The sequence below is a fragment of the Puntigrus tetrazona genome, chromosome 2 (genome assembly GCF_018831695.1).
Source record: "Puntigrus tetrazona isolate hp1 chromosome 2, ASM1883169v1, whole genome shotgun sequence".
NCBI lineage: Eukaryota > Metazoa > Chordata > Actinopteri > Cypriniformes > Cyprinidae > Puntigrus > Puntigrus tetrazona.
In genome coordinates, this window is record NC_056700.1 from 2,141,913 (window position 1) to 2,169,476 (window position 27,564).

The following is a 27,564-nucleotide window of genomic DNA, read 5'->3' on the forward strand; positions in this document are numbered from 1 at the left end:
AAAGATTCTGTGGCCGTGCCAGAAGTGATCGTGGGCAATATGTATGTTTACTGTACTCCAATGTACGATTTTTGGCTTCATGCGAAATATTATTACAATTTAAATAACGTTTTTCTATTTTAATATATTGTGAAATATAATTTATTCCTGTGCTGGCGAAGCTGAATTCTCAGCATAATATTACTCCAGCGTGTCTCATGATCGTTCAGTAATTATTCTAACGTACCGACTTATATTTGTATGTGTGTGTGTGTGAGCTCTAATACTTTTTAAGGATTTAAATGAGTTAAAAGTTCAAAAGAACAGCATTTATTTGACGTAGAATTTTTTGGGGTCATTATAAATGTCTTACCCGTCACTTTTGATCAATTTAATGCACTGTTTCTGAATAAAAGTATTATTAAATAATAATATAATCTTAACCTCACAACGTAATGTAAAACAAAAAAATTGGAACAAAGTAACATGATTGCATGATGCATTGTTAGCGAATGGAATATACGCATATTTTTATGCATTTGTGTGATTATTGTGTTATTATTTTTACAATAGTACAATAAACATTATTATTTTGGTTGCATGTTATTTTACTGTATGTGCACTTACCTGCACGTACATTGTACCTACCTAAGAAAGTCCTGGCAATATAAGGTAAATACATAAGTTAAGGTAAGGTTTATGGGTAGGTTCAGATAACTATTTACCTAGTTATTACCCAGGTTATTGTAATCATTACATGTACGCAAGAATGTAAAATAAAGTGCTGCCATTATCTGTTATTTGTGAATTACGTGCGTTTTTTGCTTTTAAAACACTTTGGCAAATCTCTTTTTTCAGAAAAACACGTTTTATGCATAATTATAACAGAAAAACAGCAAAATACCATGGGGTTAAAAAGGTCAAAAAATAATAACAGTACGAATATTATAATATCACCAGTTTTGAGGCTAAATGTCCATCCTTTGAACCCTATGAAAATATTTTGGCTTGGTTGAAAAAGGTTTTGTTTTGAACTAGCGGACCCTTAAGGTCCCTTCAGTGCTTGTTCTCCCTTCAAAGTGCCCTTTGTAGACAGCAGGTCGAACGCACTGTGTAATGTAACGGGAAAAGTTTTGCCATTTAAAGGTCTGGCCCTGTTACAAATTTGCATTAATTTGCAAAGAACCTCTTGATTCATTTTTTCACGGTCCATCTTCCTTTCCTCCTGATTGCTCATTCCATGTGATCTCGCTAATTGGGGACATTCACTTTCCTAATAATAGATGCCTCTGCGGCTGCCCAAAATGATGTGCTATCTTATTAAACGGCAGTACTGTGCCCCTGCCTCTCGCCTGTCTCTTTTGAACTTATAAGTGAGGATAAAGTCCAAAGTCATTAGCCATGGCTGCTCCGCTGTGAGCTTGAACTAGTTCGGGATGATATTAGAAGCTGATAATAGAAGGCTGAGGGGTGAGTTGAAGCCCTACAGGGCCATCCGTTCATTTAGACACCTGTGGCACCCGTGAACACTTCAGGTCATGTGAAGAGAAATACTAGAAAAGAACAAAAATAATGTTTAATAATACAGAAAAATAGAAAGCATACTTTAGACAAAAGGATTATGTTACTAACCAGCGGTCATGCACATTATGTAGTGCAGGCTTTGTATGTTTTATAAATGTAAAGTTTTTTAAACAATATCGAGGTCGAAAAGAATAAATAAATAATTATATGAAAGGTTTTTTTCAGTATTCAGAAATGATGCATTAAATTGATCAAACAAAGCACAGTAAAGAAATTTATGATGTTACTGAAGATTTCTATTTCAAATAAATGCTGTTTTCTATTCATCAAAGAATCTGGAAACATGTATCAATGATTCCACAAAAATATTACAAAGCTAAATCGTTTTCATCATTGATAATATTAATAAATTATTCTTGTTCAGTAAATCTGCATATTAAAATGATTTCTAAAAGATCGTGTGACACTGAAGAGTAATGATGCATACAATTCAGCTTTACATCACAATAATAAATTATATTTTATTATATGTTTATTCAATTAATAATATTTTATTTCATCAAATAAATACAATTTTTTTTTTTTTTTTTATTGTGAAATTTGTTATAATGAAAATTGGCTACATATTGCAGCCAATATTTATGGCTGTTAGTGGTTTTACATAAAAAAAAAAGTCAGTGTATGCATTTTGTAGGCAAAGGGTTTTTCCTCATTCTGTCACAATGCACAAAACAATCACAACTGAAGTCATGTGATTTGACTGTTGTACTCAGCGTCTAGTAGCAGAACCTGTGATTGTCTGCATGTCTCTGCAGTGCTTACATCCACGAGGCGAGCGACCCGTCTCGACACGTTACTCTGATCGACTCCGAGCTGCATTCCCCCGAGGGCCTGGCTCTGGACTGGGTCCAGCACAACCTCTACTGGACCGACTCGGGCGACAGAACCATCTCCGTGGCTTCAGCGGATGGCGGCAGGAGACGAGTGCTGATCAGCACCGACCTGAGCGAACCGCGAGCCATCGCCGTGGACCCGGAGAGAGGGTGAGCGGTCCAAAAGACAAAACCACAAAAGGCCAGACTGCGTTTAAAGGTCACTGAGATGATAAGAGAAGCTTTCAGTGACATGCACATGAAGGCTGTGGAATATTACAGAGGAAGTGTTACTGAATTCTGTTAAATTCATAGAGATGACCATTAATGGTTTCAAACTTCACAACAGTGAATGCCCCAAAATAGTGCTATTGCTATTGTTAATGGACAAAACTATTTGAATAAGTCATTTAGATTTGCTCTGGTTTTAAGATAACTTTGACCTTTGTCATTGGCATGTATCGACAGAAAATAAAGACTTTTAGTATACAAATAAAGTACTGTATACTAGACATTGTAAAGTGTACAAATATCTTGCTCTGGGTTTTTTCATCCCTCTTAATGTATCCAAATTTGTTACAAATTCCTCTTTAAACACCACAAAATATCGGGGAGTTTTACAAAAATGTACGTTTATGAATGCCAAATTTCAGCAAAAGCTACATCTTTTTATCTTGAAATAACAAGCCGAACTTGACAGTTTCCCATTGGTGGACCAAACAGGAAATCTTTGTTAGTACTAAATTACAATGAAAAAGTAAGTGTTCAATCTCTTTCTATCTCCAAATTGTATAATTGACATATATTAGGATCCCCAACATTAAATATTACTCTTAAAAATGATTTTGCATGATAAATGTGATTCATAATTTTAAAGTGCACCTCTTTGCGTTAAGGGTTGACAGGGAATGTGAAAAAAACAGGTTCTAATTTCAGGCCATGACAAAATATATAAGATCTCTTTACTGGTCCTGGAAAAGAACAAGGTAATCAAAAATCTGGCAACTTCCACATAAGGGGACCCGTGATGTATGTAGATATAAATAGCTTATTCTAAGATTCTACGTTAGTATAAGCACAATGGTTCCTTGTGTAAGGTCTTTGTATACCTCTAAAACAGTTACATATATTATATTACATTGCTTCGACAGGTTCATGTATTGGTCTGACTGGGGCATCAGAGCCAGGATTGAGAAGGCTGGCATGAACGGTGTTGATCGACAGGTGTTGGTGTCTGAGGACATCGAGTGGCCCAATGGAATCACACTCGGTAGGAACTATTACAGATATCCCCTTCTGTTATTTATGCTTTATGGAAAGACGTAGAGATGGGCTTGTACAAAGTCTAAACAGTTTAGTTTCATGCACCCTCTACGACTCAGTAAAGGCTGAGCTGTTTGACTGCAGCGCTGTGTCTCTGAATGCAGATGTGGTTGGTAAGCGCTTGTACTGGGTGGACTCGAAACTGCACCTGATCTGCAGCGTGGATTTAAACGGGGCCCATCGCAGAGTCATCCTGTCTTCCATCGAGAGACTCGGACATCCGTATGCCCTTGCTGTGTTCGAGGTGAGTGAGCTTCAGAAATACTCAGCATGTGTGCCTCAGTTTCATGTATGTGGTTAAAGGGTTGCTTCACCCTAAAATGAAAATGCTGTCATTAATTTAGTTTATACTTTTCGCCATTTCTAGCTACTGGGGGACAACATGCAGGGTGGGGGAACTCATATTAATGTTAAAAAACCCCATAAAGTGACATTTTCATGCCATGGAACCTTTAAATCGCATTTCAACTAAATGTTAACAAAGCTTTTATGGGTTTGCAACGGCATGGGGGTAAGTGATTAATGAGCGCACTGTCATTTAGGGGTGGAGTAACACCAGCTAGTCAGTTTGTGTGTGTTTATCAGTGCATTACTGTGAATTTAACTGCTGCCCAAGGCTGTCCAGCTCTTAATAATGACTCCCACTCACACTGCTGAGACGCTCTGGTCCTATCTCTCACACACAGACAGGGCCGACTGGAGCGTATGCAAAAGAGTGCGTGTGCGGTCAGTATCTCACAGCCGAGTTAGCACTAAAGCCTTCCTTCTGTTCTCTTTGTGATTTATTAATATAGCAGCAGGTCCAGGACTTTGGCCAGTGAGGTAGTCCAGATCTCCTTTCCCTTCAGTCTTACAGCTTTAAGTCAAGTGCTACTTCAAGCGTATCAAGATCAGATTGCAGTTTTAAGAAATCTGACGAAAAGCGAAGTGTGAGAAAAAAAGGAAAAAGTTTAGCACAATGGTACTATATATCGACGTGTTGCCCACGAGACTGTCAGCGCCAACTAGAACCAGATATTGAGCTTTTTATGGACTGTACTGATTTACACTCGCATTCAAATGCTTAGTGTCATTAATATTACATAAGATGTCCATTAATCCAGTGTAAATTGACTGGAGTACAACTAGTCTCAAAGTAGACAAATATCAAGAAATAAAGTTGCCCTGGGTGATATATTATCTATCACTAAAACGTCTAGAAATGCCATGTGTAGGTGAGCGCCTATTATGGGCTGTGGAAGAGCATGGAAATTGATTGAAGCCGTCTCTAAAGCTACTTTAAATGTAACACTGAAACATGCTCAGAATTATTCATGTTCAACATCCTACTTCAGTGATGTATTGTATTTTATGTGGGACAATTGCCTGTATTGTTTTGCTGCTTAAGCTCAGCGGTCTCCATGGTAACGTGGGGATGGGTCTTGGGCAGAGTTATGATAGGAAGAAAGAAGATTATAGTGTTTTCACACAAGCCCGGCTCAAGTAGTGGTGAGCACACTAATCTAAGATTGACTTCCTCTCACAGCAGAGCAGGGATGAAGGCTGAAGGGCTGCAGTCTTTCACACCTACACATCAGCCGCAGAATTAAAGGTCTGCTGGACAGAGAATCCTGCTGTGGATTTCACCCTAGTAACGGAGCTTGTGCAGGAAACAATGTGGGACTTTTTAAAGTGGGGCTTTTTCTTGGAATCTTAATTGCTTGTGAGAGACTAGGCAACAGGCACTTATTGTTTTACACAGGATGCTGCTTACTGAATCGATTTTCATTGTTTCAAGCTAACGCCAATATCTACGATGTAAGCGGATTAATGAAGAGATGCTTTGCTTTGTACTTCTTCATTTTCTGAGTGATGTTTGCTATTAGCTGTACTATGTATGTGGGTTTACAGAACACCCTAACAACACCAAAGAAACCACCTTACGCTCCCTAGCAACAACCTAGAACGCATTAGCTACAGCACCACCTAGAAATGCCCTAAAAGCACCTAGAACACTGTAGCAAAAGCATAGAAACCAACTAAGACTCACTAGCAACCACCTGGAACACCTTAGTTACAGCACTACCTAGAAACGCTCTAAAATCACCCAAAACACCCTACAACACCATAGCAACTACCTAGAACACCCTAGCTACAGCTCCACTTAGAGATGCCCTAGAGTCACTTAGAACGAACTAACAACACCATAGAAACCACCTAAGACTCCCTAGCAACCACCTAGAACACCTTAGTTACACCTAGAAATGCCCTAAAATCACCCATAACACAATAGCACTGCCAGAAAACTATAGCAACGACCTAGCAATGTTCTAAAACTACCCAAAACCTTCTAGCAATGATCTAGCAGTTTTCTTTCCTTAAGGGCGCGTAGTAAAAGTCTTGTGTTGACTGTTGTGTGTCTCCTAGGATCGCGTGTACTGGACGGACCGTGAGAAGGAAGCTGTCTACAGTGCAAACAGACTCACAGGACAGGATGTGACCAGTCTTGCCGAGCACCTCAATGACCCTCACGACATTGTTGTTTTTCACGAGCTGAGCCAGCCTGCGGGTGTGTGGACTTCAACTCCGCTATTTCTATTTATTTCAAGTCCTTTTTTGACATTTTGACTAATGGCATACAAGAAGAAGTTTTTAATCCACCTTATGAAATCCAATATCGGATCTGTTCCTTTTGTAATCCATCACGCTTGCCATTTCTCTTTTAATCGGCATCTAAGTCATTTGGACTTAACAAGCTGGTACCGAAGACAATAAGCGCCAACAGCTTGAATATTAATCATAGTTCCACAGTCTCCACACACTGAAGATGAAGTGTGTTTGACCCATGTGGCTCACAGTATAAGAACGCATCTCCGCTGATGGATGATTAATCATTGTGTGTGTGTGTGTGTGTGTGTAGCTCCTGACAGCTGTAACCTGAGCGGTGTGACTAACGGAGGCTGTGACTTCCTGTGTCTGCGAGCTCCTCAGATCAGTGAACACTCACCCAAATACACCTGTGCTTGTCCTGATGGGGAGGAGCTCAGCCCTGACACACGTCAGTGTGTACCCGGTAAGCGCATTACATTTTGACTAACACCATTTCCTGTCCTGTAATCAATTTTTTTCAAACACCAAAGAAGATATTTGGTAAAAACACTAGCATCTTTTTAATCTTCCTAAAACAGTAACACTGTTAACTATTAACTACAACTTTTCCCTCAATACATTTTTTATTTGCTGCTATTTTATTAATTTGATTAATAGTTAGCGAGGTAGATGTTAGGTTTAGGTATTATTATTATTATTATTATTATTATTATTACATATAAACAACTTGCATAGGTAATTAATGTGGCTTTGCTTCAAAAGTTCTCCAGGAATTTAACATTTTGTACAGTCTTTCTAGGTCATACTGAGAAAGCCTAACGCTTACGCTAGTAATAGTCACTAAACAGTTTTGTCATGCTGTTTATTGATTAAAATATTGCCACGGGGGCTTAATATGGATTGCATTTTTGCGGCTTAATATGAATTGCTTATTTGACCCACTTGCGCTATAGCTCTATGGATGTTTTGCCCTCCAGGTCTTTGAACCGGTCACCTGACTAAAAACTATGAATAAGCACTAATAAGTGGCTGATATTCAAGTAATTTGCATGCTAATAAGCAACTAATAGGTGTAACCGTAAAATAAAGTGTTACCATTATTACTAACCTCTTACTCCTCATTATACCACCAGTGCAAAATGAGACTGCGATCACACCTACCGCCTCTATCAACATCGGCAACGAGACAGGGGCTGGCCGGGCACAAGAGTCTCCTGCAGCTGTGACATCTCAGTCTGACAGTATGGCTGAAACCACTCTCTCGTCACTCCTCACCTCCGGCCCAGAGGAACCGGCCGTCTCCTCTAATACTACAGCAGAGCACAGCCCCACACAAGTGTCCAGGACCACACCAGACAGCCTGAGCAACCTGTCTCATCACTGTAAGTGTGGGTCTGTGTGCTTTCATGCACAGGAAGAACCTTAATTAAGCCTTGTTAAGCTATCCCGGCAACTGTTGGTAGGGCGAGCTTACAGCGAGCGTTTCAGAGGACTTGCATCCATGAATGGTTTTTGGCAAAATATGCTCATTATGTGGAAGCACTTATTATGTGGGTTGGAGTGAAATGCTTTGAGTGCAAAACTCCTAATCAGAAATGCCAGCTAACAGCTTTCACAGTGAGAAAATGCCATTTACGTGATTTGGTTACTGGTTAACCTTATATATATGTATAAAGTTTTATGGAGAAATGTGAGGTATATGATCATATTCAGAATATATATTTTTTTAATTTCTTGGAAATATGCTTCCAAATGGCTAATATGCATCCAGAAATTAAATGAATATTCATCAGAAATTAAATGGACTGTAATCTTAGGAGAAAATAAATTAAAAACAAGCACAAAAAAATCTAACATTACAAGATTAAAGTCTAAATATTAAAATTATGAGAATAATGTCCAAATATTTAGATAATAGATTCAAAATATCTTGAGAAAAAAGTCAAAATTACCAAAAAAAATCACAATATGTTGAGAATACAGTTGAAATATTTTGATTATGAAGTCAAAATTGCGAGTACTAAGTCGTAGCAATTAAAGTTATAATATTTTGAGAGTAAATGACCCGGATTGGGAGAACTGGAAGAAATTGCCAGGTCACTGGAAATGATTTGGATATATTATATGTGGAATTACCAGCAGAAATGTGTCACGTACTCCCATTAACAGTATGACTGGAAATAATATTTCACTAGTGCACAAGCCTCCTAATAATATTTTTAAAAACTACTTTTAAATATTAATACCATTATAGCAATAGTTGTCACCAAGCTGCAACTGGTCACTCTGTTTTGTTTGGTTTAGTGAAGGGTCGGTCAGCTACATCAACGTCTTTGACTCGATATGTTAAACAAATATGACTGTGGATCTGAAGGTGTCTTTAATTTTCCCCCAGCTGGCAATGAGTTGTTTCTCCTTGGCCGTAATCTGACAGTGGCAGTGCTCGGAGTCGTAATTCCCATAGGTATGTACATCTTCTGCTCTCTGGGGCTGCTAGGGTCCAGCTCTGTGCTATTTTGAGCTCATTTTGACACTAGTGTTGCTCACCGATGCTCTAACTACAAGGTGAGAGAGCCTGGGGCAGCAGACTCAGCTGTATGGAGATGCAGTTTGTGTGTGTGTGTGTGTGTGTGTGTGTGTGTGCGTGTGTGTGTGCGTGCTGTCTGCATGAATTTAGATTCATTCTAGTTTATTGTGTTCGTGAGCCAAGAAAGAAATTCCCTTGGTAATACAACTAAACGGACCAAAATCAAGCCTGCTGCATTGCAGAGAGAGAGCAGATGTTTTGGTTTAGGTTTTTTTATCAGCATTATAAGATTTCTGAGAGCCATATAATAATTATCTCTGATTGATATTAAATGTTTCGGTTTGTGTGGAGTTGTTGCCCTTCTTCTTTATTCTTCATTCCCTATCAACCACTCTTTGCTCTTGTTTCAATTTTCATCTGCTATTCTCATGTTCTTTTTTTCTAGCCAATTTAAAGAAGCGGTTCACCAATAACAATTCTGATAGTTACTCGCCCTTGTGTTGTTTTCAAATCAGTGTGACCGACTTCTGTGGAACACAAAAGGAGATGTTAGGTAGAATGTTCATGCTGCTCTCTGTGTTATAGTTTTGGGCATGGGTCATGGAACTTGACCCTTGGGTTACTTTATAGGTCTGGCAGAAATATGAAATATGAAAATTCATAGGTCAAAAGATACGTATGCATGATTAATCAAGATCGAAACCTTGATTCAAACACACAATAATTCCTCTGTGTTTATTAAACTTTTGAAATCACAATAATTAAGTCATATATTAAGTCAATATATTGAAATCACAGAATATTTAAAGGATTTGGTATTAACAAGGATTTGGTACAATAATAATGTATTATCCGATAATAACGCTTCTCATGCAGTGTGCAAAGTTCTGCAAACCACACAACAATTACCCATGCTATGGTATGAGGAATAAGGCAGCATGGACATTACACTAAACGTCTCATTTCCTCTTCCACGGAAGAGTTTAAAATAACCTAAGGCTGAGTAAATGACAGAATTGTTATTTTTGTGTGGACCCTTGCTTTAAAGGAACCCAAGAATGAAAATCACTCCATATTTTACTCACCCCGAAGCCATCCTAGGTGTATATATCTTTCTTCTTTCAAAAATATAGAAATATTTTTGTCACAGAAACACATTGATCTGCTTCAGAAGACATGTGTTAACTCCCCGGAGGCATATAGGTTAGTTTTATGACGGATATATTTGACTTATGGAGTTTCAAAATGGCCACCAGCATTACCAAGCTTGGAAGAGCCAGGATAAATTTAAAAAAAAAACTCTGTGTTCGTCTGAAAGAAGAAAGTCATATACACCTAGAATGACTTGGGGGTGAGTAAAATATGTGCTAATTTTCATTTTCATCCATCCATTTATCTATCTATCTATCTATCTATCTATCTATCCGTCTTATCTGTCTATCTCTCTGTGTATCTGTCTGTCTGTCTGTCTGTTTTTGTTTGTCACACTGGCTATCTTGTCAGTCATTCCACCGCCAATCAAGCGTGTGTTAACATGTCCCCTCACGGCTGTATGTTAAACACATGCAGTTCCTATTGTTGCCACAGTGGTCTTCGGAGTGGTGTGTGCCGGCGTTTACCTCGTTTACCGCAATTGGAGGAGGAACAGCACCAAAAGCATGAACTCCGACAACCCCGTCTACCGCAAAACCACGGGAGAGACAGAGGAGGACGAGATTCACATTGGTCGGACTGACGGGCTCGCTGGCCATCACCACCCTTACCCCGGGCCCGTGGTCGGCATGACGCCGGTCGGTACGGGGACGTGCCCGCCATTCATCGCTCTGCCTCTGGGGACCGGTTTACCAGACCCTGCCACACACTGGTACACAGAGCAGCCCACCATCTCTAGTACTAAGTGAAAGAGAGGACGACTCTAGAAATACTGTGAGCGCAGGGAGACACGTGGGTGCCAAGCTATGCAGGAACTGAATGGCATTTAGCGATCTGAATCATTCTTAACATGCCCAGGTATTGAAGCAGGCTGGAGCTGGATTGATTACTAAACAAAAGGTTTAGACATTTCAGACCCGTATTCATTTAGGTCCATTTTAAGCGTCATTTTATTGCTGGTTGGAACCACCAAGTCTTTTCAAACCTGCATTATTTATATTTATCTTATAATCCTAGGCAAATCTAGCACTGTAACCGGCATTAAGGTTAATACATAAATATGGAAACTAGTCTATTATAACGGTCCACCTGTCCAGCTAAAGCTGCAGAGAGAAACCGTTTCTGATCCTTGGCAGTATTTCATTTAGTTTCCAAAATTAACAAATTAATTAGATTACAATTTACAATGTATCGCATCATAAAGTACCTTTTAATAGGCTTAACGAAAATATTAGACGCAATTACAAAAATAACACTTCCGATTGTAGATCTTTGATGGCTCAAGGGCAAATTTTATTTGCTTGGAATTGTTTAATAATGCTAAAATATATAAACAGCGAGCCACATATCTAAAATTATATACCTGTATCATATTATACAGTACAACTCGTCTTTTAATAACTTTCGAACTATTACAGGCATAATAACACAAGAGGAGTTAACATGAAATCAAAATGAACCTATGTCATACTGTACGCTTTTCATCTGTGCATATGATTCCAAAGAAAATATAAAACTTGATTCTGAATGCTGAAACAATAGTTTTTTGGCTAACAGCATTACTAATAACTTTAACATGAATATGAATATGAATATCGTCATGATCCATTCAATTCCCAGTGCATAAAATCAAGTCCTGCCTTTTTCCTCGTTAAATGTTCAAATTTTATTTAGGAATAATTGATTTCAACAGTAATTAATGCTAGAATGTAGGGATGCATGATAATTGATTTTTGCTGATATCCGATATGCCGATATTTTTTTACTTATTTTTATATAATGCTATATTCCCTTCTATTTGGATACAAGACAAAGTCTCTCCGGTGCAGCTAAATATTCAGAATTTTGGTTATTTTTTTAACATGAACATATTTGTTAAAATTAAATAGTAAAAATGTTTTTTGGACAGTACATTGAAGCTTTGAAAATAACTGTAAATAAACTATATATCAAACGCTGCACAGATTAAATACAGTCAATCTAATCATCATTCAGGCAAAACTTTTCTTCAAGAATGAGGCAGACTCCCTGAGAACATGTGAGTTTAATTATCGGCAAAACATATCGGCATCATTTTTCATATCGGGCCAATGCTAATATATTTAAAGCCATTATCGGCTGATTCCTATATCAGTCCGATACTATCATGCATCCCTACTGCAGTGATTACATTTTAAGTTTTGAGCTTAGAACGCACCCAAGAAATAAAAATATCGGTCCAAAAATATTCCCAAACATGTTTTGTCCGTCTCATCGGTATTATACATTTTTTATAGGTGTGTTTGTGTTTATTCCATAGAGAGACATTGTATATTCATCACGTGCATGCAAATGAAAAGCCATTGTCCTTGGCTTCACACGACTGTCGGGTCTCTGTGGGGCTCCTCCGCACTGCAGCTACGACTTGGCAACACACCGAAATTGGCCGAGTACCCCGGTTAGTGGAACAAACCCCAGCGTAATCACCGCGATCCGGAATAGACGTTAGGAGGGTCAGCGCGAGTGCGTTACACAGCGGGGTCTCTGGTGGTTCACGCCGAGCTGGCCGTAAACCAGCGGTAATTTATGAAATGTCACAGTTTCACACGTCTGTTTCTGTTATTGGAGTTGTCGCATGCTGAACAGGTTTGCCGTGCCGCCCACTTACAGTACGTTCACTTTCATGTTGTTGTTTATCTAGAAACGGGGAGAACATTAGCTGATAGTCGCCCCAAGGGTCTAGCGTAGCTACAGGCGCCGAGCTAAAGGTTACGTAAAGCACTATGTTTACGTCTAAACGCATTAGAATCACGTTAACGTTGGGAAAAAAGTGACTGGGACTGGCATATGCGCGGACAGCCTGCTCGGCAGATCCAGTGCTCCCGCCTCGCTGTAATAGACGTACCGACCTTTAAAGACGCTCTGAAAGGCCATACATTCCAAATGCTGGACATTTTTTCGCGCCCCTTGTTTTTAACACGGGGTACCTCTGCATTCTTCTGTCACGTGCTGTGGGAACGCTTGGTTTTGTCTCAGGGAGACGGTGGAGGGTTTCAGTTAGTCATGACGTCGGAACGGGAATTAACGTGTTACAATTCGTTCACTGTCGAGAAAACGTAAGACGCAGATGTATAGAGAGCGGCTTCGGTCAGAGACAGATTGGTTTTAGAGGGCTAGTACTGGTCACCAAACATGCCAAAGTCACATTTCACCCCAGAATGAAAAGAAATATGTGCTGTATTTCAAAGTTGTTAAAAAACTATTTTAAAATAACTATAATATATATCTGTGATACACGCTGAAATTTCTTTTGTATCCAAGGATCCTTCAGGAATCATTCAAATACACGGATTAGCTGGTTAAGAAATTTTTCTTATTATTTCTGAATTACATTACACTGGTGAATATTTTTGTTGTACAACATTTAACAGCACATTGAATGCATTTTTTTCACGCTAAATATATTTAGTTCTTTTTTTCTTTTGATTTTGGGGTGAAATATGACCTGAACATTATTCTGGAAATTCACTCGCTGCGGCTTTTTTTTTTCTTTATACTTTACATTATGAGGGCGTCTTTGGTGTCCTCTTTTGAATAAATTGTCAGACAAAGGGACAGTTTTTTTTCTCATTTGAGCGGTCAGGAAGACCAGCTGTTCATTCACAGATTCTGCGATCAGATGTTACCTCATTAATATTAAAGAGCATCGCTCTAGGATTTCAAATGAAGACTCCCTCTTAAGAGAGGAGCATTAAATATCCTGTGTGTGTGTGTGTGTGTGTGTGTGTGTGTGTGTGTGTGTGTGTGCGCGGATGTTAATTACGTTTGTTCTGAATGCACGTATTTGTGGTGTGAAAGTTCAATCTGTGTAATGTGATTATGGAATGCGACGTGTAAATATGTTTTCATACAAATACTTTTGATACACCTTTGTAAAAATGTATATAAGATTTTAGATAACAGTATTGCCTATGAATTAATTTATTTGGAATATACGATCATTGTTTTCTGATGGTAAAATAATATATTCTGCCAAAGTGTTTCTGTGCTGTCGGTACGTATCTTTCTTTTTTGCTGTTGGTATTTTTTTACTGTTCAAATTGATTTCAATCTTTATTTTTACATTTTAAGGCTTTAATATAGAATATTTTGAGTATTTTAATTAAATTACATTGTTATTGCACTATATTTTGCAAACACACAACTTGTTTTTTTCTTTTGTGTGCCTTGTTTAGTGATTTTGACCAACACTGGTTTCATTCTGTCTGATCTCTGACTGCATAAACTTTATTGTGGCATAATGGTCTCATTGTATTTCAAATGTTTCTCTTTATATGTCTCTCTATAAATTGATATAAAAATGAATTAAAAATCTGCTGCCATTTGGTGTTTCATTAAACTCAATTTTAACGTTTTAATGTTTTTGGAACATAAAAACGGGATCTATTATGCACAGCATATGTCCACCCTATTGTGGTAAAAATCCATCCACTACATTTATTGTTTTTTTGCATTATTTCATATTAACAGCATAGACAATATTGCTGCTATTTTACACAGATCAAATATCCACAAGCGAATATTTAAACTGATATGACTTTAAAAGAAATAGTTCGCCCAAAAATGAAAATTACCCCATATTTTACTCACCCCAAAGACATACTAGGTGTATATGACTTTCTTTTCTTTCAGACGAACACAGGGTTTTTTTTATCCTGTTATCCTGGCTCTCCCAAGCTTGGTAATGCTGGTACATGCTGGACATTAGTGAGCAAAAAAAATATGGGCTGATTTTAATTTTGTGGTGAAGTATTTCTTTGAAGATGCAGCATGTAATATTGACAGCTAGTGCTTGAAATGGGTCCTCCGAAATCAAAATAGCCTTTCTCCTGTCCTCTCCATCAGACTCGACACTCATGCGAGTTGCCAGATTGAACAAATGTCATGCAAGAGGAATGATCACAAGTGACAATGCAAACGACAAGTCTTACGTAAGTTGATTTATTCTCGTATTAATATGCCTCTTGTGATAGAGCTTTATAGATGGATGGGTTTTGTGGGTCAGGTAGAATCAGCAATTTCTGACTCGGTTTGTTTGCAGCCTCCGTGGATGTAATGTGATGCGTTTCCCTCAAGTGGCAACCCCGGGTCTCAAACATCATTAGCTAAACTGGGTAAAAATCCAAAAAACCCCTTCCATTCTGACACTGAACACATTTCAAAGTAGATTAACTGAACACAGAAACAAGTATGCAAACTTAGCGTGCTTCCGAAATATCAGCAGTTATTACAGTTATATGCTTATATGCTAATACAGTTAAATGACTTAGCTATGAAATGCAAAAAAACAAACTTTCACGATGACAAAGAACTGCAGACAAGATAATCAAAACCAAACAGCTGTTTTGTTCTGGCGGAGTAAAAGTAAGGCGCAAGTAAAGTCGTAGGCAGTTCTCTTCTAGAAAAGGGGCTCATTTAAATTTAAAGATACATGCGTGCCCATGAAGACGGCACGATTTGCTTCTACTCAAAAAGTCTTCTTCAGCATGGTGTGAAAAAATGATCTGTGGGATTCTTAACAGACACATGACGAGGAGGCCTGTATTGTTAAAACGAGCATAATATTTTCTGTTAAATGCATACCTGTCAGCCCTCCCGTTTTACCTATGTATCATGCTATGTATCATGCCGTTTAAATATTTTTCTATATTTCATCTATATTTTTACTTTGCTATAAAAAATGGGCGAATTTTATATGTTTGCTACATTCACCTCCGGTAAAACTTTTCTATTTCTATGGCCCTGACTTCATATTCCAAGGTTGTCCGGTTGCCAGATCTTGCGTGAAACGCATCCTTCTCACACAATTGACACATACAAATTGTACCCTCAACTTGGCAACTTCACCCAGTGATGCTTTTGATATCTGTGCAGTAGTGTTGCGCGGATGCTGGTTATATCCTCCGGCGATGTGGATAATAACCCGGCATCGTTTGTTTGTGCGTGTGTGTGTGTGTGTGTGTGTGTGTGTGTTCGACAAGTTGCAGTGACAGAAGAAGACTTGTGGTGCTAAGGTAAAAAAAAAAAAAACTACGTATGTAAATTGAGTTATAGCTTACACTTCAAAAGGCTACGGTATAATTGATTAAATATGAGCTCTGCAAATTTCAAAGGCTGCGTCCAAAAGGCAGCTACTTTATGACTTTAATGTTTTTTTTAAGAAACTATTCTTCCTTAAACAAGACTTATGGTGTTCAGGACACTGTTTGACTGGATGGCATCAGGAATCGTGTTGCTGCGTTAAAAAATGCTTGGTTTTTAATAATGCCGCTAGCGCAAAATATGTACCATGTCCGCCCAGGGCTGTTTATAACACTTTATATTAACAGCTTTTGCCTGCTACTTTGTTTACCTTTTCCAAAGTGACTTTATGTATATTTAGATGTCCATGGTAAGAGATTTACCGTACTGAAATGAATCCTCTAGATGAGCGAATCCTGCTGCTTTGAAGACGTCAGAAGATTTGTGTGGCTTTCAGTGGATATGCAGATCTTAAAATACACAGCCATCCACCCAAAGGATTTGGACTAGTTTTATAGAATAGTTTCATTTATTGACATGAGATGACTCAGAATGAAACTGGGTTGGTTACAACATATTTGGATTTATAGGAAAGACGCACATTTGGCTGTTATATTTACATCGGTGAGCTTTACATTAGCAAACTGCTTCAAACTCCTTGAATATTAAATTAGAATATTGACATTTAATTGCTGATCGTCTTAGCAGGAACTGTACATGGTTGATTATTGAAGTGTATATGACTGAGACGCCCAAGCTCCGTTCTAAGAGACCTTGCATTTGTCTGTGCTCTTGCTTTCTGTGCGGGCTTTCAGGAGGTCCGCTATCTCTGTGTGAGAGGCCTGTGTCGCCAGGGATAATGCACTTCGACCGCCCTAGAGACAAAACAGAGATGCATGAATATGATACACAACATCACAACTACAAAGATCTGAACAGCATGTGGATGTAGTCTTGTCTTTATCATAGCGCTGCAAGGTTTAGCTTCAGGGTTCTTACTTTTTTTTCTTAGTTAATCTGGCATTTTCAATTCGTATCTGCACCACTTTCAATTTTGAAAATACATTTTAGAGGCTAACATAAAGTTAATATTTCGATTTTGCACCTAAATATCTTATTCATTGTACACGCATGATAAACACTTTGATAAATGTACTATACGTGCACAAATAAAAATACATAGATATTACTGTTCAAATGTATTGGGTCAGTTATCTTTTTTTAATTTTCTCTCGAGGACGTATTAAAGTGGCAGCAAAGATTATTTTACATTGTTACACTTTTTTTTAAACAAATGCTTTTCATTTGAAGTCCCGATTACAACAATAAGGAATAAAAAAATCAGCTATTTCTAAAAGCTTTTTATCTTTTATATCTCTTTTAGTTCCAAAACTTACTGTGATGACCTTGAAAATGCAACAAACTGCAATTGTTAATATTTTATAATATAATAATGCGTTCTATTTTATTTGAATTCTGCATTTCTCAAAGACTTCTGGAAGAAAATGTATTTTCAGCATTAATAAGAAATGCTTCTTGAGCAGCAGATCAACATATTAGAGTGATTTTTGAAGGATCGTGTGACATAACTGGAGTGATGATGCTGAGAATTCATCATAGGTATAACTCAAAATGGTTATTTAATATTTCATATTTTATCAGATAAATGCGGCCTTGATGAGCATAAGAGCCTTCATTCAAAAAGGCATTAAAACATTGTACTAATCCCAGATTTCTGAATCAAACAGGTGGACATTAAACAGGACAGTTCTATCTGAAAGATTGCAGGAAGTCTTTCCAGCACCTGCTCTGTGTTTAAAGGATTTATTAGTTCCCGGAGCAGCTCTTCAGTTGTAACGTGATGCAGATGTGACCTGACTAACGCTCTAGTTTCAGCTGTGGGGGAGCAGACTTGACAGCTTTCATTTTGTCTTACATGCTTCCGCATTCTCTCGCTTTCTTTTTCTTTCTCCATCTCTCATTTTGAGACGATAAAGGCACGCTGTGTGGGATTTTTCCGGCTGCCAAGCACGGATTTCTCTTACACGGAGAGTGATAAGTCTTAGTGAGCGTCATTTGCACACTGGAGGCTGCTGTCGGTTCCTGTTGTTTGCGTGAAGAGTGAGAGGCTGATATCGTGTTAACATGAACTGACCATTTCCAGAGATCAGACAGGATTGTGTCCAGCAGGTGGCACTTTTGTACAGGTCAGATGTCAACAGAAACAGCTGAACGTTGCCCTTCTTACTCCAGTCAAGAAAGCTGTTGTCTTCCGCCCATAAAGTTGTTTTTTCAACAAAATACATATATGTAGTGCATAGTGCATGTAGCACACACACACACATATATGTATATATATGTACATATACATATACATATATATATATATATATATATAGATTAACTGTATAAGTATAAAACTGCATGACAAAGATTTTTGAATGTTTGTGTAAATATTATCTAAAATATTTAATACATTAAAACATATAAAACATGACAATAATATTAATATAATAAGCATCTATTTCAAAAAGAACCATTTTATTTTAGCGATAAATTGTGATATTTAAATCTTTCGAGCTTTTTATTAGATGATGCCTTTACATAATCATTTTTCAAAGTAAGAATTAATACAAGACATTCTGGCCATGAATTACCTATTTGTTCTGCTTCTTAAATCGCGGGCACATTTTATTGATTTGTTTCCTTGGTCCCATTAAATTTAATTTTTACTTTTAACTTTAGCAAAAAGCACATTTTTGCTTTTAAACTCAGAAATCGTGTTACTTGTGCAGAATCCTTTATACTGTTGAACATATGTTTAGGTCATTCAGTTTTCTGTAAAGGTTTGGACAAAAATGCACAAGAAATTACCTTGTCTTTTAAAGTGACATCGCAGTTTGCATCCTCTAACAAAATGCGCACAATTCTGACGTGTCCCCGATCACAGGCGCTGATCAGTGGAGTGGTTCCTGCATGATCCTGGGCATCTGGATCCGCTCCCTGTTCGAGCAGGAGACGCACCATTGGGACACGTCCATGCCTTACTGCCAAGTGAAGAGCTGTTTGTCCCACCTAAAGACACATTTAATTAGAAACACATCCATCTTCTGAAACATCACAGAAAATGCCAGATCTTATGCAAATCAGCGGTCCATTTCAGGCAGTGCGTTTTGATATAAAGTGCACACTGTGCCAGTTGGCTTCCCATCACCTGGCCAGCACAGGCGTTAACGTCACCAAGCTCCATCAGCTGCTGGACCACGTTCATGTCTCCTGGTTCTTCTACAGCTGTCAGTGAGGCCAGCATGACCGCAGTGTAGCCAGACTTGTTTCTCAGGTCCACGTCACATACACCTAAGGTTAGAGGGAAAGCAAGCACAGTTTTTTTTGTTTTTGGAATTACTGAAAATGTAAAGGATGCTAAAAATGAAAGCTGAAGGAGGGCAAACTCAAGGTAAAAGCTCATTTTCAAGCCCTAGTGAGCCGCCATCCTGTCTACCACCTTCTAAGGCAGCATACAAAATTAAATAGAACTCCACAAGTGACAGATTTGGAACGCTCTACTTAGGCAGCAACATGTGCGCCACACTAAAAATATAGCAGTACTCACAAGAAGCACAGAACAGACACAAATGACGAAATTGATGTTAGCATGTTGCTAAGCTAACCATGCTGTATGCAAAGCGTAAAAAGACAAAAAGCGCACACAAGCCATTTGTTGTCCAAGAAAGTTTGGAAAGTTTGCGTACTTCTGAAGCTCCATTTAGCCGCTTGTTAGCAAACAACTTTTTAAAGAGGTGTTAAAAGCTTTTAAAATGGTGCTTCCTGAAATAATTTATGTCATAGATTAAAAGCTTTTGTTATGTAACTTATGAAACGTCATCAGGCTGATGGAACTTTAGTGTTTTTTTTTATTTTAGTTTTTTCTTTTTTACACATTCCTGCACCACTAATTTAAAGGGTTATATAATTTACTCAGATTCATGTCATTCTAAACCTCTAAGACCTTTGTCCATCTTTAGAACACAAAGATATTTTTGATGAAATTTGAAAGCTTTCTGACCCTGCATGGACAGCAATGCAACCGACAATATCAAAACCCAGAAATGTAGTCTTCATTAACATCACAGAAGAGAAGAAATCATTGAATAAACATAAAAATTAACAACCATAATCTTATGAAGATACTAGAATACCTTTTGTGTGCAAAGAAAACTAAAATAACATCTTTAATCAACAATTTCTTCTTTGTTGCACGTTCATGATATTGTGATGCATACATGTTCATGTCACAGATGTCACATAGACTATTTTAATGATGTCCTTACTACATTTCTGGGCCTTGAACATTTCAGTTTCATTGCTGTCTATGGAGGCTGAGAAAGCTCTCAGATTTCATCAAAAATATCTTCATTTGTGTTACGAAGATGAACAAAGGTCTTGCGGGTTAGGAACAATATGAGGGTGAAAAATTAATGACAGAAACGTAAAAGTTCCCATTTAAGTTTTTATTTTTAGATTTGCTTTCATTAGCCTCAAAGAAATCTGAGATTTTAATGTAACTTCCCACACCGTAATTAAAGACCTGTTTTAAAACATTTCTTTTCAAGCAGATAAAAATAAGAGAAAATTAAACAAAATTTTTTTTTATCACTGACCTGTGTCTAAAAGGAGCTTAACGATGTTGAAGTTACAGTTTGACACGCTATAATGCAAGGCAGTGTTCCCATTATCATCTGCCATGTTGACCAGGAACTGAAGGACTGTAGGTGTTTGTGAGTTAACCTCATTGAGATACACAGCAACAGTGTCAGCACATGCTCCCTCTTCAGCAGAGACGTGAAACCACTGCTGGAACAGCACAGTGAGAGTCTGGCTCTGCAAATCAGCAAAAGAAGACCAAAAGAGGAGTTACCACTCGACAGAAAACAACAGAATAACAGAGTCAAACCTGGCAGAGGAAGTAAATAGTAATTTGGCAGGTGCTTGTCTCCAAAGTACAGCAATTAACAGTACACTTATTACAAGTCTGTTTGGAGGTACATGAGATTAAGGGGCAGATTTACTCAAAGCTTTAGCACCAGTGCAAGGCCTCTTTTTGCCTTTAAAACATGCTGTGAGGATTTACTAATGACACTGAAAAAATAAAAGGCATGGACAGAGTTATTTTTACACTACTCACCTTATTACTCATGCATTTGTAGTAGTTTCTTTTTCAGAAGTAAATTTTATGGGAGGAGCATTTAAATGAATCATGCAACTAATCATGCAATTTACTAAGGTTTGCACTGGTTTACTTTATTTGTGCCATTATTTAATGCTCTTTTTTTTTTTTAAATGGCTGTGATATTTTCCAGTTTGCGATGCTCGTTGGTAGATTTCAGTGGTCATAATATAGAAATAATTTTGCTTTATCTATGTTCTTTAACTTTTTCATTGTCAGTAAATCCCTTGCAGAACTTTACATTCCAATCTCTTACTAATTTGACCTGTTTAGTAAATCTGGCCCAGTGTGCTTTGCTCACAGGTTCATTGGTGATCATTCGTGTCTTATTCCCTGCAGGGGAACATCTTGGTTACTAGCTTCAAACTAGTACACACACCACTGCCTAAAACAGGCAAGAAGGGAATATTCTATGTAAACAAGTTAAACTGAGTATTACCATTTCATCATCAGGTTCTGACACTTTTCCCATGTGGTCTCTCAGGAAATAACATGCATCTATGAAATCTTTATCAACAGCTTCCCTGCGGGGGAAAACAGGTAGTTTCTATTATTGTTTAAAATGTAAAAGAAATGTAATAATTTAAAAGTTTAAAAACATAAAAGAAACCTAAAGATTAAATATATTCTCACCTGTTTTGCTTCATTGTCTGGGATTTCTGATCTGAGCTCATGCTCAACGAAATGCAGTCCTTCCTCTCTTCCTCTGTTTGATCTTCTAGAGCTCTTGCTGGACTTGTTTGCTTTCGCAGATATTCTTGTTTTGTGGTCTCTACATCTGCGGCATTTTCTTTTGAACTGAATTCTGCATGTTTACTTTTGTGTGCTTGTATGCTGGAATCTGTTGTCCATGAGGTCCATAATTTGTCTTCTTCTTTAGTCGTATTCTTTTTGAAGCCAACATCCACTTCTGAATGCTCTTGTACTTTGATGGCATGACTTATTCCCTCTGTCTCCACGCTCCCACTTCAAAATGTTGAAGGTCAAAGAGCATTAGTATTCTGAAGTCACTGTTTTAGTGGATTAGACTGAAGTCACTGTGTATGACTATATAAAAAAAAGTTATATTCCAAGACTTTTAATACTGTTTAATATAAAATTGCGGTGATATATTTACCTGTCTCTTATGCTAATTGTCTTCAGATGTTCTGCCTTGGGGTTTTCTCCTACTTTGGAAAGAATTTCCATCATTTTATAGTCTTGCATTACACATAAAAGCCACATAAGAACATCATGCACATTTACATTGTGCAATGTCAGTAAAAGAAATAGCACTTGTTGAATAGCTTGTCACTTAGACAGTATGCTAATAAAAGAAACATTATAGCTAACAACCCCTAAAGCAGGAAGGGATCAACAACCCTGCTACAGGAGAGGTAATATCCTGCAGACTGTCCTCCAACACACCTGTCTAGAATTATCAAGTAGCCCTGAACACCTCTCCTGTGTTCCGATGTGCAAATTATCCCTTCTAAATGCTGTGATATTAGTCATTTTCAATACTATTTAGGGGAGATAGGGTGAATAGTATGCACACTGATTGGAGTTAGAGCTGAAATCTGCAGGACGGTCGCTAGAGGCATAAAGGGTGCATGTTAGTACTCTTTGAAGGTACCCCGGTGATAAGCTGTTGTACCCCTAAAGGTGCAGTTAAGTGCAGAGTCATACCTGCTTGAGATGCATCACTATTAGGAAACACGTAGAGGGTAAGGAGGGTGATTAAAGTTGTTAACTGCTCTTGAATAGTGCAGACACGTGGAGGCAAGTGATCTGAAGACATTTTCCCTGATGAGTCGTCTTTGCAAAGGCATTCCCACTGCTCCTGTAGGAGCTCTTGTAATCTTTTCACATGGTGCTCCATGTCTGCATGTGATACTGCAGATTGATCCCGAACTTTAAGGGCAATTCCCTCATCTGCTGGCATCTTTTGCCCACTTTCCTGCAATTCTACCACAGGTACAAGACTTTGTGTACTTACTAAGGAGCTCTCAGATGAAATCACCTTGGCCAGTGTGTGTCCCATTTCAAGCTGTACGGTCAACTGCTTGATCTTGTCATCCTTCAGAAGACTCTCCTCTGCTTGCTGCTTTAGGAAAGCTCTGGTCTTGTCCAGTTCTACCTCCAGTTCATGGAGTTTCTGTTCCAGCAAAACAACTTTCCTCTGGAGAGTTTCGGTGAGAGACTTAGCTTTGTCTCCATTATCCAAGAGATCTCTTTCTCGAGAGACCATCTTACGCTTTTCGGTCTCTGGAAGGATTCTTTCAGTAGCTGAAGGTATTGCAACTGTTTCAACTTGTTCAGACGAGGCCTTGACATTTTCCTCTAATCGGTCATATTCTCGATTCATCCAGTCATCACTTGCTTTGTCTTGATTTTCTCTGGCAGATAAAGGAGTGTCCCAGTTATTTATGTGTAGAACATCCTGTGGCCCGGTGGTTTTGTTTCGGGAATGTAACTGGAGTAAAAGTCTCTCTCTCTCCTCTTCCAAAATACATATCTGCGCCTTGAGCTCAGGAACGACTCTGATCTCCTCTTCCAATTCCCCAACTCGTTCAAGAGCTGCAGTCAGCCTCTGGAGGGTCCCATTTGCTCTACCTATCCTGTTGTCGGAAACATGGAATATATCTTCAGAGGAACCGTTTTCATGCATTAGATATTCCTTGGGGCTGGTTGGATCCTCGGTTGACTCTGAGCGCTTTCTCAGTAAAACAGTCAAGGGTAAACTGGAGGCTCTCAAGAGATTTGGCCTGACGTAACATCCTAAGGGTTGCTCATCAAAAGCCTCCATCTCTGCAGCTGTAAAGGACTTGTAGATGGGTTCTCCCCTCCTGACATAGCCAGCAGACACACTGTCACTAGATCGAAACTCAAAATGTTGTTGAGAGTCTCCTAGTTTGGTTTTGGGCCATAACGTGCTTACTGAGTTCCACTCTGTAGCTCTGCATCCATAACCCGGAAGACTTAAGTTACGTGACAAGACACCATTATTTCGTCCTCTTTGCCTTCTCTGCATTGGTACCCTCCTAATGGTGTTACCTTTCTCAATGTCATCAACATACTTGAGAAAGTCCAGGTCTAGATGGAACCCATAGGGTGTCTCTACAGAATAGGACGGTGGTCTTCTTTGGCTACCGTTCTCTTTTGGAGAGATTCCATTCTCTAAAAAGAAAAACACAAGGGTGAGTTGCAGAACTAATGCACAGTATAAACACTGTCCAAAAGCAATTAAACCACTGGAACTGCAGTACCACATGTTCCTGAACAGAACTGTGTGATACATACCTTTTTTGATTTCCATTGTTCTTAGCATAAGTCTGTTTTCAGCTTCATGTGGTTTTAGTCCTCCGGCAACCTGAGGACAATGAATGCTGCTTTTAAGAGTTAAGTGAAACAGAATCAAGCACTTCTGAATGCTGTGAACACAAGTTGAGATCAAAGTAGTTTGTGCATGCGTATTTTGCAGATTTACAGAGCCAGACTCTTTCTTTTCTTTCTCTCTTCTTTTCTTTCTCTCCCTCCCCATCTCTCTCTCTCTCTATCTCTGACCACGCAGCACTTTCAAGGCACCACACGAGCAGCCACAGCCCAAACAATGTGAGCTATGCAGTAAACACACAAATAGCTGAGACCAAACACTTCCACTGGCTCGCGTACACACAGACAACCACAGATGCACACCTTGGCATTGCTCGCACTGGTAGCAAAAGTCCATCTTATCTAAAATTGCAGCAGCCTTTCTTTCATACATGCCTGTTCTACCATTCTCTATCAATAGAGATCAGTCAGGCAAACACACAAATGGGGGCTGACATACCTCAGAACCTGGTTATGCTAAGGTAGGCTGAACAACTGAGTTATATGGGCCATGTCAGACAAAAAATGCATTACAGATATAGTCTTAGGTTGATAGGAAAATGGGGCTGCAGGATACTTGTCTGAAACACACTTCTTAGTATAATTTAGCTCTATCCCTAATTAAACACACCTGCACCAGTCTTCAGAATCACTAGAAACTTGACATGACTTGACACATGCTGAAATTGATGCTGGCATGTGAACATACATTTCTAGCTACATAAGCTTAATCGCAAGACACAGGTGGCTTGAAATGGTCTTCTACACTTGGTTTTGTCAGGTCAACAATTAAGTGGAGCATCAGTTTGAAAATGGATAGTTTAGGTAAAGAAAGTTACACTGTTGACATATTTAGAAATATCTACCTAAAAGTTACCCATGCAGTATAATAGCATGGAATTTGTTCTTTAAGGCCGCTTGAGTACTTGTAAAGTATATATCTGTACTAATGCTGAAAGTTAATTAGCTAACACCGCTATTAGGTCTAATATAAATACTAAAGCATTATGAGTGCTGTTAATTGCTTCTACAGAGAACTTTAATATGAAGTTTAATATCCTAATTCAGACATTTAGATTTAGGATTTATTTGGTCACTTTCACAATTTTGTGTCCACTGAGTAACGCACACTCCATTTCACAGTAATGATTATTGTTCCCTTTTCTTTTTTGCAGCACTAAGGAAAAAAAATTCCTCTTCTCATTAAATGTATTTCTCTCCGCCGCATTCTTTCTTACACCACAAATTGGATTGAAACTCATGACAACTTAAAAACTGCTACCGCTGTAAGAGCAAAATTTGAAACACTGTGTGCTCTGAACGGAGAGGACAATTTCAGGTTTTAGGTCAGGCTTGGAGAATGGAAAAAAAGACCAAACTGGAAACTTGAGAGGAACAGTTTTGAGAGTTTCGAACTAGTCTGCTACAACTTGAAGTTTTTTTTGTTTTTTTTTTTTACTTAGATTTGAATTGGAGTTCAGTTAAATACAAAGAAAATGCATAATTTTAAAAGAGTTAAAATTTTATGTGTCTTTTCATATCTCTTCTTATTGTGCTATCGCTAAAATGTGTCTCCCATGTTCTCTCTTTTATCTCTGAACATACTTTACGCTAGCTTTGTTTTGACATGCACATTTAACAGCTCAAGTAGACCTGATTCACTTTCACATAAAACAGACTGCTGGTCCTGCACACTTTCTCACTCACTCACATTTTTAACACACACAATAGACAGACGTTTCACTCTTCCTGTTTGGCCCTGTAAGCGGTGTGGTTTCCTTGGCTCCGATCCTCATTCTTTATCCTCTGCTTGGAGCTGGCTGGAAGACCGAAGCCAAAGATTGGTTCTCCTGCTCTCTGACCCCCATCACCCTTTCACTTTATAGAGAGAGGGTGTGGTGGAGAGTCTCTGCTACTGGACTTTTCAGAATGACTACTGTGAGAAATCTATCTATCTATCTATCTATCTATCTATCTATCTATCTATCTATCTATCTATCTATCTATCTATCTATCTATCTATCGTTCTTATCCTGAGAATGTTGTTCCATCTTTCCCTCTGTGGGATTTTTTCCATGTCCACAGTATTTGGACCATGTCGACAATCTTGGCTCTCTGCCAACAACAATATGTGCACGCACACCAGTTACATGAGAAGACATGTGTGCAGGAAAGTAAATTCTGACTCACCGTATAATCAAACACATGTGAAACACTGAGCACTGTGCCTGAGAAACTTTCAAAAAGAGTGTTTTAAAGTCACCATTTGGAACCTCCTGTTCATTGGCTCCTGTCACACACGCTGAGCAGTTCAGGACATTTCTCTATTGTTTAAGTGACACAGTCATTACCTCAGAGGAAAGTCTTTGAATCTCATTTGAGACACCCAAAAAATTGACTTCCTGAGAATTTGTCCAAAATAAACAAATGACGTATCATTTGGAAGCAAAATGACACACCCAGATTACACTAAAACAGCAATATTCTAATACAGTTGAAAAATTAAATGCCATAGTGCCATTATATGACATTACCTCTCTCATAAGTGAGACCATTACCTCTCTCTTCAATAAACATTTAAAGGTTAATTTGTTATTTTAGGGGTGTATCTTACCTTAAACATCACAAGTGTGCCATTGTGTCCTCTCTGTGCTGGAGTTTAGCCTGTTCACCTCTTCACTTTTCTCCTTCTTCTGAGAGGCTTCAGAGGGGAAGGCAGACAAAAGACATTCAAGCAATGCCAATGTAAAATTCTTGCAAAACATAAGCACTGTTATTGTGTGTGGAACAGGAGGCGGGTTGTGGGCACTTTGGCCTTTCACGACTCCGCCCCCCACCCAATCAGAGCCAATGGGTGGGAGGCAAACAGCATTATTCCTCCAATCGAAGTAAGAGGGCGGGCTGAACAACTGAGAGGTGGGTGGGGCTTTGTGCATAGCTGCATCTGAGGGATGTTT

General features: G+C 38.5%; 2 protein-coding genes across 6 annotated transcripts in view; one reads left to right on the top strand and one right to left on the bottom strand.

The window, feature by feature from the left end:
• Positions 1 to 14,327, top strand: part of LOC122326519 (low-density lipoprotein receptor-related protein 8-like) — a 72,565-nt gene extending 58,238 nt beyond the window's left edge. For 2 of the 4 annotated variants that reach the window (XM_043221458.1, XM_043221465.1), the window contains exons 11-18: positions 2,319 to 2,546; positions 3,527 to 3,645; positions 3,803 to 3,942; positions 6,105 to 6,246; positions 6,598 to 6,750; positions 7,421 to 7,669; positions 8,683 to 8,751; positions 10,384 to 14,327. In XM_043221458.1, coding sequence (XP_043077393.1) covers positions 2,319 to 2,546; positions 3,527 to 3,645; positions 3,803 to 3,942; positions 6,105 to 6,246; positions 6,598 to 6,750; positions 7,421 to 7,669; positions 8,683 to 8,751; positions 10,384 to 10,715 — 1,432 coding nt within the window. In that variant the 3' untranslated portion in view covers positions 10,716 to 14,327. The remainder of the gene's footprint in view (positions 1 to 2,318; positions 2,547 to 3,526; positions 3,646 to 3,802; positions 3,943 to 6,104; positions 6,247 to 6,597; positions 6,751 to 7,420; positions 7,670 to 8,682; positions 8,752 to 10,383) is intronic. The other 2 variants (XM_043221475.1, XM_043221484.1) reach the window with 2 other exon arrangements.
• Positions 14,328 to 16,536: 2,209 nt separating this feature from the next.
• Positions 16,537 to 27,409, bottom strand: LOC122355393 (KN motif and ankyrin repeat domain-containing protein 4-like). Of its 2 annotated transcripts, none has more exons than XM_043253625.1 (10): positions 27,222 to 27,409; positions 24,536 to 24,605; positions 22,922 to 24,412; positions 22,371 to 22,419; positions 21,887 to 22,219; positions 21,693 to 21,777; positions 20,688 to 20,907; positions 19,241 to 19,383; positions 18,901 to 19,101; positions 16,537 to 16,901 (listed from the first exon to the last, which is right to left on the bottom strand). In XM_043253625.1, the coding sequence occupies exons 1-10, from the start codon at positions 27,228 to 27,230 to the stop codon at positions 16,791 to 16,793; spliced, it is 2,712 nt and encodes a 903-aa protein (XP_043109560.1). In that variant the 5' UTR covers positions 27,231 to 27,409; the 3' UTR covers positions 16,537 to 16,790. The 2 variants fall into 2 exon arrangements, with proteins under 2 accessions (XP_043109560.1, XP_043109551.1); XM_043253616.1 differs by having other exon boundaries at positions 22,371 to 22,422; positions 27,222 to 27,408.
• Positions 27,410 to 27,564: the final 155 nt, after the last annotated feature.